General features: G+C 36.5%; 1 protein-coding gene across 25 annotated transcripts in view; it reads left to right on the top strand.

The window, feature by feature from the left end:
* Positions 1 to 22,170, top strand: part of ddr1 (discoidin domain receptor tyrosine kinase 1) — a 73,702-nt gene that overhangs the window by 17,107 nt on the left and 34,425 nt on the right. For 19 of the 25 annotated variants that reach the window (XR_015511328.1, XR_015511329.1, XR_015511322.1 and 16 more), the window contains exons 2-3: positions 11,390 to 11,542; positions 16,136 to 16,238. Coding sequence is in view for 13 of the 25 variants with exons in the window: in XM_087286927.1 (XP_087143053.1) it covers positions 11,446 to 11,542; positions 16,136 to 16,238 (200 nt within the window). In the remaining 12 variants the exon portion in view is untranslated. Of the gene's footprint in view, positions 1 to 6,586; positions 6,670 to 11,389; positions 11,543 to 16,135; positions 16,239 to 22,170 lie in introns of all 25 variants that reach the window. The other 6 variants (XR_015511323.1, XM_087286923.1, XM_087286919.1 and 3 more) reach the window with 1 other exon arrangement.

Here is a 22,170-nt window from a genome sequence, read left to right as displayed (position 1 = left end):
TCCCCAAGGGGTTTAAAGAAAACATTAATTAATGTGGACTTTAGATACAAATGTGTACTATTTTAAGGCACCGACTCATCTTTGGTACAATTTGTGTATGATAATGGAAATGCACAATATTCATTTTTTTTTAAGGAAAGGAATAATAATTCATCCAGTCATGCACATGTTTTGACAGCTAATATGCCGGTGATTTGATGCTTCGCAAAAGTTGCAGACACCTTTATCCATAACAAAATGCTTTTTAATGCAAAATTAATTTTAAAATTAATTTAAAAAGTTTAAAGAAAATCTGCACTAAAAAAGTTAAATTAAATAAATTGCTAAATACTCTTGACACATGAAACTGTAAAGCCTGCAGCCCACAACAAATGTGTAAAGTTATTGCGTATCATATTTAACAAACCATTTATTATGAATATTATGTAATTTTGCTCACATGCAATTAAATATTATTCAGATGATGTCATTGGTTAATGGCACAGCAACGTAATCGCTGATCATTGTGGATGATTTTGTAGATCAATAGATCTGTCCGTCACAACACACACAGCGATCTCAGATCAGTTTATCCAGACAGTTTAATTCGAGTTTGAAAACCAAATTAGCCTGAGATCAGTTATAGAGATTTTTAAAAATTCAGGATCTGCAAAATCTTCTTAGATCATTTAAGCGAGGTACAATGAATGAACCTTGTATTCTGTTTAACCAAACTGCAAATCACAGGTGTGTGACATCATTAGTGTGGTTGGTGACCCAGGAGGAAAGCTCCCTGTCACTAGTTAAAATAGCTTATTTCTCTAACATTCCTTTGAACATTCTTCAAAACATGTTCTAGTGTTGTTGTTATTGTTATGCATTTAATTATAATTAAAAAAATAAGCATTTAAAAGGCAGAGCCACTAATCATGTCCTAATCATAAATAATCATATCATATCCTCTCCACCCCTACAGATTATTAAAAAAATTGTTTCACAATTTTTTTTTACATTGATTTTATTATAATATGAGCAGGGAATTTAGTTAGATTTATTCAAGTGCGAGTGTACGGCTTTGTATTTCATCTTTATCTCTGTCTCAGTTCATGGGGTTAAACTCCGTGCAAATAGATTCCTGAAGGTGAAAGCCAGTGTTGATGATGTGTTGAATGTATTGATGATCTGATACTGTATGTAGTGAAAAACTCCTTCAGTATCGTGCCCTACAGTTATGTCCTGGGGGTACAAACTAAAAAAACTGCACACACTATGAAAGTTTCTGAGATTTGCTTTATCAGCATGTCTAATACTGACAGTTCTTGATGTGCTTGTGTGTGTGAACTCGCTTCAGGCGAGTCAGTTAAAAACTTTGTGAAAGGTTTTGTTAAATGAAGCTGAACTGACAAATGTGCTGTGTGAAATTCCCGAGGGCAGAATCACACCCCGAGTGACCTCAGCTGCGTCAACCTGACTTATGAGCCTCATTGTTACTATATAAGGTATAGGGGTTTCTGATTGACTTTTGAAGTACACAATGAGTCATCCGAGTGTTTAAGATCTTCATCTGTTTAAACCGAGCCCAGAACATAGGGGCCAGGCTGGTTCCTAAATGCCTCCCGCCGGACCAGATCTGAATGATTGTAAACCACCTAGGAGGTTTAGCTCATTCACTCACTCTCTCCAGCAAGGAGACCTGACACTAATGATCCTATATAGAAACTGGTTGGCTTTGCAAAACACGAAATAGGAGTTTATTGGGGACTTGAAACATCAGATTAAACTGAACATGTAAACTTATGTTACCACTGAGTTTGCAGCTACGCTCATTTCCTGAGTTTAATAATGTTCTGGTGTGTTTTTCACTTCTACATTGTGCTTGAGGCCAAAATAGCAAGCTATAAATATTTCTTATTAGGGCTGTGCAATATGGCGATATATATTGTTTGGACAAAATAAAAAGTCTGTCATTTCTATGTTCTATTCTTCATTTTGTGGTGAGGCTGAATACCTTTTTATTTACGGTAACTGCAATCTTACAAGCCACAATGAGGATGCGGGCAGAAACGTGAATAACAGCATGTTCCGAAAGTTGCAAGCTTGAAAGTTTGTGTAATTTTGCATTTAATTGAGCTATTTTATGTTGGCCATTGTTTTATTTATTTCTTTAGTTTTTTTTTATATATTTCACTAATAATTACTTTTAGATTTCTACAGTTTTAATTAAGCATTTGCCCTGAAGTTCTAAATAAACTGAGAAAAAGAAACACCAGTGAGTTGGACATGCACAATTATGATGTTGTAGGCACTTCAAATTACTGTGAATGATTATTTATTATTAAAAAAATTTTGAGTGCTTTTTTAAAGGAATATTTGCATTTCAAGGCTTCATGGTGGCTCAGGGTTTTGCACTGTCATCTCACAGCAAGAAGGTCGCTGGTTCAAGTCCTGGCTGGGTCAGTTGGTGTTTTTTTTTGTGGAGTTTGTATTCTCACCGTGTGTACGTGGGTTAGCTCCAGCTGCTCCGGTTCCCCCACAGTCCAAATGTGCTATGGGTGAATTGAATAAACTAAATTCGCCGTTGCGAGTGTGTGCGTGTGTGTGTTTGTGTGTGTGTGTTTGTGGTATGGGTATTTCTCAGTACTGGGTTGCAGCTGGAAGGGCAAATGCTGCCTAAAACATGCTGAAATAGTGTCAACATTTATTTCGCTGTGGCGACCAAGCCGAAGGGAAGAGTATGAATGAATTAATTTGCGTTTCATAACCATACCAAATGTTTGGAGACTTAATTGGTTAGCTCAATGGTTCAAACATAAATGTTTTTACAGTAACCTGGCCTATATGCTAAAATATTAATTAAAAGTCTGTGATATTTGCGGGGCTATTGTACGTTAATACTGCGATAAATCTAACTTTTAACTTGCGACAAAAGCTTATGTTTATGCTAGATGATATTAATGCCTAATAATGCTTTAAAATCACAGTAGTAACCTGATAATCATGAGTCATAATCATTTTATTAAATGGAACTAATAAGTGATGAAAATATAATTGTATTTTTAAACTAATATTAAAAATTAATTTTTGTATTATTTTTGCCATTTTTTTTTAATTTGGTTGGCACATTTGTTTACTCTAACATTTAAGTACAATATTTTTGGTTATTCTACCTGTGTATAAATACAAACTTTTTTTTTTTTTTTTGCAGCTTAGTTCAATATCATGATAAAAACTTCTGTTCAATTTATATGTAACTCTTGATCGAATTTACAAAAATTGACATCACTGAACAAACAAATAATTTTTTTAAAATTGTTTTTTGGCGGTTTTCACTTTGATTGATAGGACAGTAGAGAGAAGTGACAAGAAAGTGAGGGGAGCAGAGAGAGGGAAGGATCGGCATAGGACCTCGAGGTGGGAATCAAACTCGGGTCGCTGTGAACACTGGAGTACCATGTGTCAACGCACTAACCACTACAACATTGGCGCCGACAAGAAACTAATTAAAAAATGTCTCAGTATTGCATTAAAGTTCATATAATTACATTTTTATATATATATTTTAAATGTGCTAAATGCACAAACGTGCTAAATTCCAACTTCATTATAAATTTATATTCACAGACATATTTTATTAAGTCACATGCAAATAATAAAAAAATTCAAACAGATCCTCTGACGGTACTTTGATTAAGACTTTTTATGATTTATTGACTGATTAATATTTATGGATTAATTTAATCTGGTTAAGGTCATAATCAAACTAAACAGAAATCAGATTAAGACATGGAGTGTGCAGATTTTAGTCGCATTATTGAGGTGCAATACAGACATGTAAACATCGCAATCAAACTATTAGACATGTAGGATTTTTCGCCGCATTTTGTGACACAATAGTCTATACTCATGGCTGTTTTAACACTATTCTCTACACCTACCGAGTCAGTGAAGGGCCACAGACACCTGCATCGTAAAATGCTAAGGTTTTTTTCCATATGTGCAGTATCAAATTTTATTAAAACAAGACTCTACCAGCAGTTCATACTAGCGTTTGTGATGGGGGACATGCATGAAATATTCCTTCATGAAAGTGAAAGTGTCAAACTGCAGTAAAGTCAACAAATTAAAACAGAAACATCTGAAATTACAAAAACTCCGGAGGAAATGTGGATAGCATGGTGACGCAACAACGTTAATCAAATTATGCACTATAACATGTAAACCGTGATCATGTGAGGAACATTCAAAAAGCAGCTCCAGTAAACACTTTAATCATATTATTGTCTTATTCAGATAAAGGCAAATAATTTAGTTACTGATGTCCATGTAAACGTAGTCAATGTGATGTTAAGATGTATTGAAGACAAAAAGGCATTTTAAAGCCAACTGCTTATAACATTTAAACACATTTATGCTTAACTTTGCTATATTGCTAACATGTACTATTAAAAGCCCAATATGTAGCATTCAGTTTGCAATTTTTAATTAGATTATTTTAATGATACGTTAACATGCCTGTCACAATAGTCAGTGTCAACTTATCGCACAACATGTAGAGTCATGTCTTCAGTCATTTTTAGTGATGCAGTATATTTCGCCCATACGTAAAAAACAGTTCAAGCCACATTTTACCTGACTGCACAGCCCCTCGATCTCTATTGGAGGTGTTCATAAAAAAACACTGTAGTATTTACTATAAGTTACTGTAGCATTTTCATGTGGGTGCCAGGCGAATGAAAACAGATCTGTAACTTTTTTTTTTCTCAAGCTCTTTTCACCTTGCACTTTTTACCTTGCACTTTTTTGTTAACATTTGCTATAGTTGTTATTTATTTGGATACACGTTTTCACATTCTGATTCCAATGCCTAATCATTCAATTGTTAAAAGCACTATAATTGAAATATTCTTAAGAATAGGGCTGCTCGATTTTGGTAAAAATCATAATCACGATTTTGGTCATAATTGTAAGCACGATTATTCAAAACGATAATCAGTTGAAGTCAAAATTATTAGCGCTCCTGAGAATTTTTTTTTTAAATAAATATTTCCCAAGTGATGTTTAACAGAGCAAGGATTTTTAACAGTATTTCCTCTAATATTTTTTCTTCTGGAGAAAGACTTATTTGTTTTATTTTGGCTAGAATAAAAGCAGGTTTAAATATTTTGAAACCCATTTTAAAGTCTAAATTATTAACCCCTTTAAGCAATATATTTTTGATTGTCTGCAGAAAAAACTACTGTTATACAATGAACTGCCTTATTACACTAATTAAGCCTTTGAATCGCACTTTGAATCTAAATGCTTGTAGTTTGAAAAATATCTAGTCAAATATTATGTGCTGTCATCATAGCAAGGATAAAATAAATCAGTTATTAGAAATGAGTGATTAAAACTATTATTTTCAGAAATCTTCTTTCCATTAAACAGAAATTGGGGAGGAAAAGGCTTGCTAATATTCAGGAGGGCTAATAATTCTGACTTTAACTGCATATATTATTTTCCACCCTGCAAACAAAAGAGAGATAAATACAAAAGAATAAAAATATGAAACAAACTGCTTCAAGCATCTTCACTGTAAGAAAAACACTTTAGCTACAAAAGTCCAGAGCAATGAGGGATTTTCTCGTTTTGTTTGATTAATAATAGAAACAGGTGGCAGCAGGAATCACTTGAATGGTTTCTCTTTCACATGTCTTTTAAACCTCAACTGTGTTTATTAAATAAATGAGGGTTACTATGAATAATCACTAAACACCACGTTTTGACACCTATTTGACCATTACAGCGCTCACAATAAGATGTGTGCGCTCTGCTTGTCTCAGTGTGCGAATGAGACCGAGTGCTAAACGTATGCGTCTGACTGTGTGTGCTACGCACGCACACACACACACAGTAGCATGCGGTCTTTTGCGCTTTTAAGAGCAACACGTGTACAACTGGAAAGGGGCGGTATATGATGCAATAATCGTTTATCTCAATTAATGGTTTTTCATATTCGTTAGAAGCCAATATCGAAATTGAAATCAGATTTTCAATTAATTGCACAGCCCTACTTAAGAATAAAATATTATGTCTACTTTGGCAGAGTGTACTTGCATTATGAAGCCATTATAGTGTCAAATTGATCTTAAAATCACAATAATATCGTTTATGGCGTTTTTGGTGCTATATATCGTACCACAAAAAAATGGATATGGTGACAGGCCAATACGTTAATTCTATTATGTATATTGTCGATAGAATCAGACTATTGTTTTTAGACTTTGTCTTGAATGACGTAAGGCTGCCATTCATAATAAAGCAACCAGCCAACTGGCCAGCAGTTCCTTTAATTATTTGCCAAAGTACATTTGTACCCACACTGGTGCTTGGCGTGTTGATGTTAGACCATAGATTCAGTGTTTTGTTCACTTTCAATCATTTGGATCTGGTGAATTGAAAATGTTGATTGGTTTCTATGGTTACACAACAGCGATTGCGCTTATTATCAGCGGGCATGAGAGGATCTGTAATGCCAGCTGTAACAAACTCAAACTTGAGGTACAATTGTAAATTATCTGGCACACAAACTCTTCTTTCTGTCCAGCTTCCTTTCTGTTTTCTCTAGGATTTGGAAACACTTGCAGCCTGTGTGTGTGTTGGGCCACCGCCTGTCTCGAGCTCAGGACAGCTGCAATACACACAGACACAGTATGTTGAATATGACATCCACACACTAACACACAGTCCATTAAGCCCGGTCTATTACATACATGCCTCGTCTACACCTCTTTTCCACACCTCCTTTCAGATTCTCCTTCTCTCTTCTACTCTCTCTTTGTCCTTGTGTCTGCACAGCTGTGCATCAGCTGTCCGTCTCTCTCAGAAAGCCCAGAACCAGCGCTGTCACTCCACACGGGACAGCTGCTCACACACACACACACACACACACACACACACACACACACACATCTCTCATTCCATGGCTGTGAAAAACACATATACAAACACAAATCTGATATTCACACAGACCTTGTTATAACGAGGATGGAATAACAGCAATTCCAGACGATGCTGGAATAACAGCATGTGTGACAAAACAAAATACAAACTGTAATTTATTGTGTGTATGCACTACTGTAACTGTTCAAATATTTTTTGTAATAAACATTTTATACGCTGCATTTATTTATTTATTTATTTATTTATTTATTTATTTATTTATTTAGATGCAAAAAATGTAACATTGTGAAATGTTATTAGAAATATTATTAAAGCTGAATTTTCAGCATCGGGATTTATTCGTTTAAATGACAGAAAATCTTACTGGTTGGTAATAAGTGTATTGAGACAATATCATTTCTCTTCTCTCTGATGATGCTTATCTAGGCGGTGAAACAAACAGTAAAAGACAGTGAGTATTATGAAATACAGTAGTCAACATTTGAAGTGAATCAAAAAAATTAATTATTTTGAAAAAACTTTTTGATCAACTTTAAATAGTCACCAGAATCAGTTTCTATTTGACACTTTTTGTCAAAATTGAGGTATTCACATATTCTTATTAAATGACAACTTATTTACATTGTGTTTTTGTATAAGTTGTTTACATTTCAAGACTTTTTATGTAAAAAAACAAAAAAGGTTTAATCTGAAAGTCGAACTCTAGCTTGGCTATATAAGGTTCTTTCTGTGAGCCAATCAGCATTTCAAATGCACGCAAAAGGACCAATCAGGGTCAGCTTTGTTTGTCATTTTGCCGGATTGCTGCGTTGAAAGAAGAAAAAAACAGAAAGAAACAAAATAGTTTTTTTTATAAAATTGAGAAGAAACCTGAAACTGAAAAAATGTGTGTAAATGTGATGATTTAGAGGCATTTTTTAACATTGAGATGTTATTTTAAAAAGTTATTAATAAAAATTTAAATATATTAAATGTAAAATATATTTTTATTTGTGTGTATCTAATCAGTGAAACATTTTCAGTGTTCATTAAACTTTGTTAAACGACTTATTTGCTCATTGTCTGTTTTCTTTTAAAGTCTTTCATTTGATATTAGGCTTTTAAGGGCAAAACTTAATTTAATTAATGGGGCATATAATTCAATAAATATAATAGAATAAAACATAAAAGACATATAATTCAATAAATATTACCATATTAATTACATAACCGTAACATTTACACTGGACAAAATAATTAGCACAGCCTTGTATGCTTAATTTGAAAAAGAAAAATATTCATCTAAACATTAATTAAATGTTATAGAAAGCAAAAAAAATGGAAAGAATAAGCAGATTGTATTGAATGTATTTGTTGGAAAGTAATGCTTCAATTTATGATCTGCCAGATAGAACCTTATAATTCCACACGGAAAATGACTTGAAAATCAGAAGTTTTTTTTTTTCTGCATTTACCCTGTTTTTTTTTTTTTCTTCCCAATTTGCAAATTTAGGATAATGTTGATTTACATTTTAGAGTACATTTAGGGGTCTCTGTCATGTATGAAAGAGAACTGTTACATATTGTTTGATGTATGGAATGCAAAAACTTTGAAGCTCAATATCTCAAAATATTTTAGAATGCAGATATAACCTTCTAATTCCAAGGCGACAAAATGTTGCCTACTGTATTTGTACAATTTATAACACCCTTTTCGTTTTTTGTTTATTTTTTAAAATTGTATTTATTCCTGTAAAAGTAAAACTGCAATTTTGGTTGTATCAAAAGCTTAGTCAGCTGACTTATTGTCTCTCTCCCCTGTCAGGTAGTGTCTCTGTAGGCAGCATTTCTGCATGAAGACAACCTCGTAAAAACTGGTTTCGGATAAACTTCTGAGACAGCATAATGATTAAATCATGAACAACTAAATACAGAAACCTTCAGTGATAACCAAGAGAATATTTCTTAGTAAAATAGTCTTCTCACTAGAAATGCCATCAAAAGTAGAACATGACGTTGAAAATGTGCATTTCCACATAAAATAATAACCGAACGGCAACTGTCAGAAATGGATGAAGATGAAACCAGGGTGGACATTTCAGCAATACAATGACCTCAAACATGGCCAAGGAACTCTCGACTGGTTTCAGAAAAAGGAAATAAAGCTGCTAGAATGGCCCAGCCAATCACCTGAGCAAGTTCATAGAAGAAACCCAAAGAACCTTTAAGGTTTTTAGACTGTTGAGGTTGAAAAAATGTCCACCGGAGCAATGCATGTCACATTATTCAACATACTAGATGTGTTTTGAAGCTCTCATTACCAAAAGAGCCTTTTAAATAAAATGTTAAATACATTTCAGTTGTTTAGTAACTTTTTATGTAATTTCATTGCTATTTGGATATTGTTTTATATGTATGTTTGAGTTGTTTGGAGTTTTACCAAAATCTAAACAGTTCCTTTAGAAGTATATTCAAAAAGTTCAATACGTATTTTACTCACTGAATCTTACTTTCCTCATGTTTAAATGATAATAAGGCATCAAGTCAATTTTATTTGCTAAAAGAAGAAAAGAATGGCTGGTTTTTAATTACTTTATTGTTCAAGCAAAAGTCCCATATTCACAGAGTCAAAGGGGGTGGTGTTACTTGGAATGATGGCGTACTGCACTAAATCTCTTTCTAATGTGTTCTGGTACATTTGGCTGTTGAAATAGGAGCGTGTTGGGTTTGGGAGAGTTTCTAGACTTGATGGACCACCAGTGTAAATGAAATGATATCAAGTGTTTACATCTGTTCAATCCAGTTGATTTAAGTTGTAGAATGTTGGAGATTCCCCTCATCACACACTGAGATCTCATAACCAAGGCCATATGTTAACACAAAATCAGCTCAAATAATTACTAGTGAAAGTACATTTCCACCAAACCCCCAGTGTGTTTACCTGAACATGTGTTACTGACAGGATTATAACAGTTTTTTTACTTATAAGATTTTCAAAATGTTAGAGACGACAAACTTGAAGACCACAAATCCTAGGTTTTACTAATTTTGCTCATATAATGTGAGGTAGTATATTGTTGGTGACAAAGACAGCATTCCACACACCAAGAAATCAACCCAGCATTAGTTCACTCCAAAATTAAAATTCTGTTGCTAATTACTCACCATCATGTCTTTCTGAACCCCTGAGACCTTTGTTTGTTATTGGAGCACAAATTCTATTGTTTTAGATGAAATCTGAAAGTCTTAAAACTTTAAATTTTTTTTAATTTTTAAATAAGATTTTTTTTTCAGGGTTTTTACCTTTTATAGACAAGACACTGGAAATTACAGACAGGGCAGTGTGTGGAGCTGAGTGAAGGGAAGGATTACAGTAGCAAAGAACCTTTAACCAGGAATCAAACTTGGTTTGCCATGAGCAGCTTGTGCTATGTGTCGATGTTCTAACCACTAGACTATTGGCGCCGACATTTCGAGATGTTTTAGGGCAGAAAAGGAACCAAACATTGTTAAAACATTCTACGTGACTTAAGTGGTTAAATTGAAATCATACTAAGCTCTGAAAACACTTTTTTTTGGCATTTAAAAAAAATATGGCCCTTTTTGCCTTAATCTTTTCTCCTGCATCAAGTAGTCATGGTTTGTGCTTACTGTAATGGCAGTACTACATATTGCCATTAGAGTCATGCAAGTATCTCCATAGTAAAGTGTTGCTTAGTAAAAGCTAACCCTGATCTAATACAGAAGACATTGCATAATAAAGTAATTTTTAGAGCTTTATGATTACAGTTGCACCACTGAAATCATATTAAATGATTTGACAGTGTTTTTGGTTCTTTTGCTGGGGAATGTTTTGTAACCATTGCTGTTTATAGAGGGTGAGAGAGCTCTTGCATTTCATCTAAAATATCTTCATTTGTGTTCAATAGATGAACAAAAGTCTCAGTTGAGCATGAGTATCATGTATCACAATCTTACTTAAATAAATGAATTGAATATACCCAAGCTGTAGTTGTTCAATTGCAAACCCTAAAAAGTGAATAAAGTCCTGTTTGAGCCAGTAATAAGAGACCAGCACTAAGCTTTGAAAAACTGTTTGATTTTAAGGTTTTGTTGAAAAAAAAACGTTATATATTACTAAATGAAACTCCTGGCCTTAATCGCTGTTCTTCATGCGTGAATAAACTTTCACAGAACTATTGATGCAGCAGTCTGTACTAATCTAAGTAAAGCATACAGATTTGTATTTTATTTTCATAAAAGATGAACTGAATCCCACACAAAATAGATTTACTTTCTTACACATGTACATCTTCATACAACACATGAGGTGGTATGATTCACAATACTGGTGTCATGACACAATTTCAGTGTCAGTGAGCTGTAATAAAGTCCTAAAAGAGTCTTACAGTCAAACATTGAGAATTTTTTGATGCAATGATTATAAATTTCTGCAAATAACTGAGTATTTCTTTCTCTCTATCTTCAGGTATGTCTGTAGAAGACCGTTCAGCTCTGGACAGGTAACCAGGTGTCGCTGTTGCTATGGCAACACAGATGGTGTCATTGTTGCCTGCCCTCCTCATCGTCCTCCTGGCGTCCTGCACAGTAGCACAGGACCTGGACTGGCATTTTGAAACTGGTAAGATTAGCTGTTCTGATCGCCACAATAAACTGCTACTATAATGCATGGCAACTAATATGAAAAGCCACTTCTGCTCCAATTTCCATTTATTAAACTGTGCTTTTGTGGTCAGAATGTGAAGATGTGTGGCTCCTAACAGTCCTTAAAAGTCCTAAAGTCAAAATTGCTTTAATCTTTATTGTTTAGTGTCTCCAAGCGCTCACAATCCGCTTCCTCTTTTCTGTTTGTTGGGCTTTCTAATGTGCTTTTAATGACTGTGAGATGTTTCTGTGGTCATTAAAAGCCCAAGCTCAGAATGGGAACTCATGATGCATGTGTTCTGGCTGCAGTGTTTTTCTCCATGACCGGTTACTGAGAGTTAATCATGTAATAAGCTGGAGCGTCTGCATGCGCTGCCTGCCAGACACAGAGAGAGAGATGGAAAGACAGAGGGAAGTGGAAAGCGGAGATAGTGGGGGAGTTCACTGAAAATGAACTGATACGGAGTAGATTTTTGCACAGATAGATTTGTGAGCGGATATAATGGACCTGCTTGTGTCTACGTTCACATGGCACAGTGTTCTGTACAGGATTTTTTTGCACACTTGTGACTGTGGCAAGTGATTTATTTATTTATTTTTATTACTAGACACTGAGCATTTTCGCTGGCCACATTTTTGTTGCAGACCGTGTTAAGTTACTTTTAAAAAGTAATAGATCTGATTGCATTACTACTTACTTCATGTAAAAAGTAATTAGATTAGTAACCTACTATTCACCCAAAAACATTACATTGAGTTGTTTACAGCAGCTTGACATATTCAAGACTTAAAGAGATAGTTTGCCCAAAACTTAAAATTCTCTTATCGTTTACTAGTTACAATCCTGTTTGTCTATATTTTTTGACATACAAGACAGTTAAAAGAAAACTGGATCCCAGTAACCATTGACATCCATAGTGTGTAAAAGCACTGCAATGTTTTGGTGTTCTGTGTTTGTCTTAGCTAATTAGTCGACCTAAATGTTGCACTTGCAAAAGATGCAATATGTGAATGGCCCCATAACCTGCTGCGCTTCTCTTCACATTCAGAAGATACCTTCACTCATGATCCATTTTCAATGCGCTTTGTCCTCACCCTCGCCTGGCATCTCTCGTAACTGGCGACCATCAAGCTTTTTGTCAGAGACAAACAAATCATTGCTGCATTTCAGATGCAAGTTTTTGGGGAAAAGTAAAAAGCGCTGCTGTATTGAGATAGTTGAGATATTTTTTAATTAGTTGTACCTGGAAAGTGTGTGCCACTTACTAGGACTGTGGGATTAATCGAAACTGAATCGCAATTTGTAACGTTGCAGTTAGTATGTGACATTTTCAATCAAAATTATGCAACCGAACTATGCGGAATGCCCACAAAAAAAAAAAAAAACGAAATAAAACCGGAAAGCGTGGACAAGTGGGATTATGCTGTCTGCCGCTTCAGAAGCATTAATAGAGGAATTAATATCAAAGAGACAGAGCATTGGTAATAAGGGACTATTTTGGTTTTAAACTCAGACACTGAATAAATACAGGTCATTTTTAAGAGCGGTCTCAGAATTGTTGCCACGGCTTTCAGATTATTAAGCTGAAGCTTGACTACAGAATTAAATCTCAAATCAAATCGCAATATCGGTCAAAAAAAAATAAAAATCTATATTAGATATTTTCCCCAAAGCGCACAGCCCTACCACTTACTAAACAAGTGTGCATCGCTTCCATGTGCGCCTCATGCAAGTCGTGAGTCTCTATAGAAAATGACAAAATTGCACCCTAAGCTTATTGGTGTTCCTTCCGAGGCACACGCTCAGCAGTCACATTTTAATATATTAAAATAACTATAGCGCTTCATACTGAAACTTCATACCAAATTTTTTTTTATCGTTATTGACAATAGTGTTCTGTCAATAAATACCGATACCAAATGTTTTTTTTTTTTTTTTCTGTTTTAAATCGTCCAGCCCTAAAAGGTATGCGAGCTGTCACTGGGGTGGTGCCTTTTCAAAGGGTACGCATTTGTACTTAAAGGGTCCATGTTGGTTCCTCAGATATATATATATATATATTAATATCTAAAAAAATTAAGAGGAACACTTTTGTGCTTTTTAGTTACTAATATGTATCCTTAAGGTATTAATATGGACCTTTTAGGTACAAATTTGAACCTTTTTAAAAGGTACCACCCCAGTGACATCACCTTTATTTCTGAGAGTTGCATACTGATATTTTTAAAACAGCACTATAGTCATAACTTAACTAGGCTATATAAGGTATGTTATGTTACTTTCCTATTCTGCCATCTATTAAAATATCATTTATTTCTGTCATGGCACATCTTAAGCATTATTACTCCAGTCTTATGATGTCACACGATCCTTCAGAAATAATAAAATTCCTAATATAAATAAGTCACCCTCAGTGCCCTCTTGCAGAAGTTTAGCACATTTCCTTCAGTGGAACTGTTGATTTAAGAGAGAATAATGTGTTTCCTGAGGGGAGGGCAATAAACAAGGAGGTGCAAATCAGAAGCAGAAAAAGACTGAATTGGTGTCATCGAGACCCTTTTCACTGTCAAAAACTAGAGAACATCTGCTTGCAATCTAGAATGAGTGTAAAGTGCAGCTCTCATCTGCTCTATATTAGCTGGAGATGTGCGAGATAGACAGATTAAGAGACACTGAGAGAGACAGAGTTTGGAAGAGAGAAAGCATTTTATTGGCAGGAGAATGATGATGTAATGAAGCAGGCACCTGTCCACCGTGTGTGTGTGTGTGTGTGTGTGTGTCTCTCTCTCTCTCTCACTGCTTGGGCAGGGTTTGTTTTCCAGCCTTTGCATTCTTATCTCATGACTCACTTTACAGCAACTGAGTGTGTCCCCCCCAAAACCTCACCCATCACCCCCTCTTCAACACAGAGAGACTGACAGGCACACCCACACACACAGGACTGACATGCGAGACGTGCGGATGATTTCAGAGCTGTGCTTGTGCCAGAATTTTTCCCTACTGTCCTCATTTCATCTCCATATTCATATTTTTCTCCTTCTCTCTGCATGCGATACATCTGTGAGGCATTGCTGAAGCAATTCCAACAATGCAGCACGGTTCATTTGCTATTTTTTGTGAGAGTTTGACATTCTGCTGTATGTGGGATTTCACTTACCTATTGTTCATATCTCAGATCTTCCAAGAATCTAGCTAAATCTGATTTAAAAACAGTCTAAATGTGGTTTTTAAAGATGTTTTACACTTGATTAGGTTTTGTACTCAATAATATATTAATGCTGTTGAAGTCCTGTCAAAGCTAGCATGTTAAACAGGCTAGTGCGCTTTGCTGTTGTCACACATGGGATGTTTAACCAAAGTAATTTGGAGTCTTACAATGAACTATAACCTATAAGTGCAATACTGTAATCGGGGTAGGATATTAACTAGAGCCTGTGGCAAATGTTAAAATAAATGTCACACATCTCACAAGAGATTAGAGATGCAAGATTAAAGGCAAAAATTTCCAAACTAAATCAGTTGCAACTATTTTGGGTGAGTCAGAGTGTTGTGATTAATAAAAGTCAAGGCTGTGTAATTATATCGAAATTATTGACGTATCGCAAATGTGCATATTGTAATATACAATAAATAAGTAATTTAGTACAAACATGCTTTTAGTAATTCAGTACATTTGTGTTTCTGTGTGCTGAAAGACTCCAGCATGTCAGGCAGTGTTGTTACATGTTTTTAAAGTACATCTCTGAAACCGAGCAGGGTGGACATGCTGGTTTTCTTGTCCAAACGTCTGTAGCAGTTGTAGTATGGATGCTGTAATGGCAATCAAGCCATGCTGTTTGGTTGCCTAAACACACAGATATTCTTTCAAAAGACAACACCAATTACACCTTACTAGGACCGGGTTGGAGCTCCTTTTGCATTTAAATCTGCCTTAATCAATCTTGGCATAGATTCAACAAGGTACTGGAAATATTTCTCAGAGATTATGGTCCACGTTGACATGATAGCATCATACAGTTACAGCAGATTGGCGCAAATCTCCCATTCCACTTCCCAAAGATGCTCTATTTCAGCACAGTGATCTCATTGTAATGTTCAAGAATACAGTACAGATGATCGTGCTTTATGATATGGCACTTTATCCTGCTGGAAGTAGCCATCAGAAGATGGGTATACTGTGTTCGAAAAGGGATAGACATGGTCAGCAACAACACTGAGGTAGGGTTTGGTGTTGACAAGATGCTCAGTTGGTACTAATGGGCCCAAAGTGTGCCAAGAAAATATCCTCCACAGCATTACACTACCAGCACCAGCCTAAACCGGGGATACAAGGCAGGATGGATCCATGTAGATATAAGCATTTCACTGCATATCAGCATCAGATTACTCTTTTCAGGTGGACTTGCGTTCGGTTCATGCATTTATTTCAGTGAACAAACCCACTAACCACACTGGTCACAACAAGTGTTCTTCTACAATCCTGATTTTTCATTATGAGTTTTGTCTCATTAGTTAGTTTTGGCAGGAGTTGTCAAAGCTTGTCTGATGTGTTTCCTGTTTAATCCACAGCTAAGTGCCGCTATGCTCTGGGGATGGAGGACGGCGTCATACCTGACTCTGACATTACTGCATCCAGCGCCTGGTCCGACTCAACCGAAGCCAAACACGGCAGGTAAGCTCAAACACATGCTTTCATTTCACACATTATCTGCGTACTGTGCCCACAATACTGTATTTTCACTCGGGCTTTGTGTTTGTGTGATTTGTGGTGGGTTGTTTGTGTTGGTGGGCTCTGTGAGGCTCCGGAGAGGACGTGATTAGGTTACATGAGATGTCAGTAATGGAGCGTATCCTGATATAGAGCATTAGGTAATGACATTACAGCACTGTCTGTCTGGACTGAGACTCACATGCTGCCGAGTACAGGCCAAAACCACACACACACACACACACAAACACACGGTAGCAGATGACACACACATATTCACACCAAACACAATAGCAGACACAAAAACAATACACAAATAAGCTCTGAGGTTAGCATCACTACTTCATCTGACGCTTATGTGTGTGTGTGTGTGTGTGTGTGTGTGTGTGTGTGTGTGTGTTTCTGTCTTTTGGCAACACACGGATCATGTGGTTGTTATTAAGTCCACATTCTGTGTAAGACAGCAGGGGGATTTTGAACCGAGAGAAGAGGAGCATGAAGGAAAAATGGGGCGAGGGAAAGGGGGATACAGCCTTACACGGAGAAGGAATTGAAGGGTAAAAAGGGTGGAGGGTTAGAGGAATGATGGCGTGCTGAGAGGTGATGAAGATGGGGATTTATGGTGGATAGACGGCGCTTTAGGGGTGTGTGTGTATGTGATGTTTAGATATTCAGGAGGTTTTTTACAGAAAAACAGCTGTGGGATATGATGGAGATATGCTTCATCCAAAGGGGAATCTGAAACTAACCACTGGTTTGATAAGTCTGTTGGTTTTTCTCAATTTTTAGATTAAAATATATATTTGACATTTGCCACAAGGGATCCTTCAAGTAATGTACAGTACTATGAGTGCTCTTCAGTATAATGTGTTTAGTTTATATAATAAATACATTCTAACACTTTACCATGAGGTTCATGTTTCTGTCCTTGGTTCCAAAGATATTTCTCCTTTTCATCTTTAAAATTGTTTGTTAATAAGTTATAATAAGCCAAGAACCAAACGAGTCAGCCATGAGGTAATCATAAGTTTTATTTGAAGTAAAAATGCATTTGAAAATAAGAAAAACACTGGACAGCCTTGACATGAAATAGCTACAATGTAGTGAACCGATGGAAATGACATTAATCAATCAAATGATGAACATTGCAGTTATAGTCAAGGCTGATTTATACCAAAGTACCTTTAAGGCAAGTCATTTCACTCGGCTGCTTACTTTGAAACCCCTCTCAGGCAGTATGCTCAGGCATTCTGTCTGAATGAGGAAACATCAAATCCTCCAAAACTATTTGCCAAGCTTACGATTACATTACATTTTTGGAATCACCAATAAAATTAAGCAACAGCTGTCTCATAAGTTTCATTTCTAAACATTTGAATCATGCAAAATGTGTATATCTTCAAGTCGCCCGAGCTAATGCACATGCGCACTTAAAAAGAAAGAGATCACAAGACCAATATCATTTATGGTCGTTCTACACATTATCATCCTCTGAATAATGATCGTCAGATCACGCCAGTCTTCTGAAGTAATTCACAACTTAGTCTTGATGGTGAATCCTCCAGAATTTCCTCCAGAAATAACAGCAACTTTGTTTACAAGTTTGTGAGCGTTTAGGTTGTTGCTGTCATGTGATGCGTGTTTGACATGACTGACTGTACCTCGTGTTCTTTTCATACAGATAAAAAAAAAACTTTACGTTAAAGTATATTTCATTCATTTAAAAGTACATATTTCAAGCTTTATGTGGGCATATTTCTTATGTCTTTGAAGCAAGTATTCAGATTCCAGTGTTTGTTGACCACCAAACTGTCGTAAAAGCACACGTCTCCCCCGGAAAAATGTCAGTCTATAGCTATTAATGTTCGGCTCCTGTACTAGTAGGCAGGGCTTCATTCGCCATATTGACCATTATATTGTTCCCCATTCAAAACAATACAAGTGACATGACTTGTGTATTCTATAGTCTTTGTTTATAATCAATGCGTCCATAAGTTCGCTTGAATGCATGCAGCAAATATGACATTATTGTAGCATTGGCAAAAGTTCACTTTGAGCCTTCGAGACTTTATTTCGGCTGGTTGAATGGGCTGGATTTATGTGAATGTGTCCCATCTTTACACATCCAAAACAACTGCTTGATGTGAAGCTTTGAGGATAAATTATGCATATTTTGTGCACAGGTTACTTAAAGCTTTTTATATAAATTCTGTTTTTATTTTATTGTATATAATGTTTTGCATTAAGCAGGCAGTTAGCTTGAATATATAAAATATAACCTAAATGGCTCATTTATGGCTCGTTTCTACTGACTGGTACAGTACGGTTCGGGTTGGTACGGGTCACCTTTATCAGGCTTGCGTTTCCGCTAACAAGGGTACCCTTTTGGTGGGCGTGGTGCATGACAAAGTTTCAGTTGACGTCATTTTTATTCGAGAAAATGTCTACAGTACAGCTGTACGGGTTGCATATCATATGCGAAGCACTTCTCACAAACAGATGCTTTATACACAAATACTTCTGTATAAATGTTTATTACTAACTTTTCTATGAACATGAGTTGTTTATAACTGCAGATCAATGACAGTGCGAAATGGCAAATTGTATTGTCTGCAATTATATAAAATAAATAAATAAATAAATAAATGCAACATATATGAACACATACAAACCCTTACTGTCTCCGATATGATACCAACTACAGAAGAACTACACACAACAGACATTTATTCCTTATTTAGGTTCAAATCAACACAAAATATAGCCCACAGTCAGAGCAGACCTCTCATCTGTGTCTTTAATCTTCAGCAGCACATGTAGCCTCTGTTAGAGAATAATTCCATCGTTCTGAGTTCATAATAGTCTAAAGGTGATGATGATAGTTAAACATGGCAGTTTGTTCACGTTTGCTGAAAAAATAATGTGCTCCTTTTTTTCCGGCTTCTCCTTTGTTTTTTCGTGCTTCACTCTCGCGTTTGTCAGTGTCTGACAGGATCAGGTTTCAAAAGCACGTCAATAATCAAGCGCAGGTTATTATCATCAGCTCAAGAAGTTTGGTTTTTCAAATATAAATGCGCAAACAAGAAAGTGAATCCACTTGCGCTTCAGACTGGCTCGTAAAATAACGAAGAGACACAGGTTAATTCTTTTTTGGCTGAATAAACCACCAACTTATCCAGCATATGCTTTACACAACAGATGCCCTTCCAGCCGCGACCCAGTTCTGTGAAACACCCATACTCTCACATTCACACTCATACACTGCTAATTTAGTTTATTCAATTAACCTAGCGCATGTTTTTGGACTGTGGACGAAACTGGAGCACCCGGAGGAAACCCACGCCAACACAGGGAGAGCATGCCAACTCCACACAGAAAAGAAATGCCATCTGACCCAGCTAGCACTCGAACCAATGCCCTTCTTACTGTGAGGTGACAGTGCTAACCACTGAGCCACCATGTCGCACAACCTATTCATTTTATACATAATATAATGAATTCATTTAGCAGCTCCATGCGCCAACATCACTGAATTGTCATGACAGTTACTCTGAGTATAAATAAAGGTGCACATATGAAAGCCTCCACAACTCCTGGGGCCTCATGTACGAAGACTTGCGTGGAAATCTTACTAAAACATTGCGTACGCACGAAGCTGTAAATGTGCGTACGCAGAAAAAAATTCAGATGTATGAAACACTGCGTACGCCGAATCTCACGCATATTCTTTTGTACATCTGAATGAACGTGAAACTGAGCGCAACATGCACGAGCACAAAACCCCTCCCTGCCTCCTCCCCCGTATGAATATGCTAATGACTATGCTAATGGCAAAACCCAACGAAAAAGCAACGGCAAAATCAAGCAAAAAGAGAAACTTTGAACAGAATGTGAAATGGAGGTGCTGCTTTCGGAGGTAGACCGGAGAAAAGCGGTGTTATTTGCAAGTTTGTTCTCCGGAATTAACAACAAAAGAAAAAAATAGAGTGGGAGAGTTTAGCTGATGCGTTTAACACAGTTGGGTCTGAACATCGCACTGAGTGCATTTAAAAAAGAAATAGTGTGGTTTATAACTGAAAAATGTTGCAATACCCTAAGCGGTCTCAGTGGCGCACCTCATAAGAAGCCTGAGATCATGTACAGACATATTCGAGCGTAAACTCGGCTCGAATCCAGCGTCTGATAAATTCTTTCTTCTTTTTTCCCCGCTACATATCAGATTTTGCCCACTATTTATCAAGAGAAAGACAAGTAGGAATCATCAATAAGTTTGTGCATCATATTTTATTTGCACATTTATTGAATGGAAATGTTTCTGATTCACGCATGCAAATTCATCTTCAGATAGTGTCTTTATAGCAATGTGTGTGCGGTAGATTGCTCAGATTACATTGCGACTGCTGCAATTTGCGCTTTAATGTTTAGCTGGTCAACTGTATGGTATGGAAATCTTACATACCTACTATATGAACCTGTCTCATACAGCTGCCATTGCAAGGATCAGACACTTTGTAGAGAGGAATTTAACACAACTGCCTCTAGGAGTCGCCAATGGAAATAAAACAGACACGCACAAAAAATGTGCGTACGCCTGACAGAAAGCTGCCGTGAACCTGCGCAAATTCCCACGTTCAGTTCATTGTTAGTAAATCCAAACGTGAGCGATTCTGAGCGTGAAACCTGGCGTACGCAAAGTTTTTGTGCGTACGCAGCGTTGATACATGAGGCCCCTGGACATTGTGTGCACTCACTGTAAAAAGCAATAAGTTGACTTTACTTAATAATCATAAGGCAACAAGTTTACTCTCTTTTAAGTAAACATACTATGTGCATAATTAGAAAAGGTAAGTCAATTGGTTTACTGAATATTTTAAAGTTAAATCAACTTGTTGCTTGTAAGGCAACGGGTTTACTCACTCAGTAAAGTAACTAATCGCTTTGTACAGTGCAGCCAGAGCTAGGAGAAAATGTAAATCCAGCTTCATAAGTCTTTCATTTCTTTTGGATATACAGTATTTTCCTGTCTTTCTGTCTGTCATCTCTACAGAATGTACAGGCTCTGTCATGGTGTCATTGATAAAGGGTAATTCCATTGTCAAACATTATTATTATTGTTTTAGATGAAATCCTTTCTCACCCTCCATAGACAGCAATGATCAAAAGGGGTTCAAAGTCCAGAAAAGGAACTAAAAACATTGTGAAAACGCTTAATGAACATTTTTAAACATCTTTATTTGATTGCAGATGAACAACTCAAGTCACATGGGATGTTTTGTAGTGTAAAAACCGGGGAGGTGGGGGGGGGGTGTCTAAAGGGTGCGCGACTTATTTGAGGACCGGTAGGGAGACGTGTGATTTCCAGAGAGACTCTAGGAACTTCCAAGAGACTTGGGATGTCTGAAAATCACGTTTAACAACTATAGTGAGACGCGATCCAGCGGAACATCCTTCATAAACTCTCCGACGTGCACTGCTCTCTGCTTGGAGCTCAGAGAAGTCTGTGCGTGTGTGTGGTCACGTAATGTGCGCTTTCAGCGGACAGAGGGCTGTTCAGAGATGCTAGGTAAAACGGTGTGGATGTGGATCATTTTCGTTCCAAAATGCCATTTTAACACTAAGACATATTAGTGTAAACAGGGCCTGAGTGTGTATTTTTTGCGAGCCGGTTTGTGATGGGGGCGAGACGATGGGTCGTGATGCCGGCTCAGCATCGTGTTATCTCTTGGTCATCGGCGATGAATGATGGCATCGTCTATCGCCCAACCCTAATACGCAGTTTCATTATATAGTTATATACTCTGGTTTCATCTACAATTCTAAAAATATGTTAATTTTTGTAAAGAATATGAATGAAAATCTCATTGCATTTGAACAACATGAAGGTGAGTATCTAACA

Source organism: Danio rerio, chromosome 16 (assembly GCF_052040795.2).
Source record: "Danio rerio strain M-AB ecotype USA chromosome 16, GRCz13ab, whole genome shotgun sequence".
Classification (NCBI taxonomy): Eukaryota; Metazoa; Chordata; class Actinopteri; order Cypriniformes; family Danionidae; genus Danio; species Danio rerio.
This window is presented reverse-complemented; position numbering and strand designations above follow the sequence as displayed.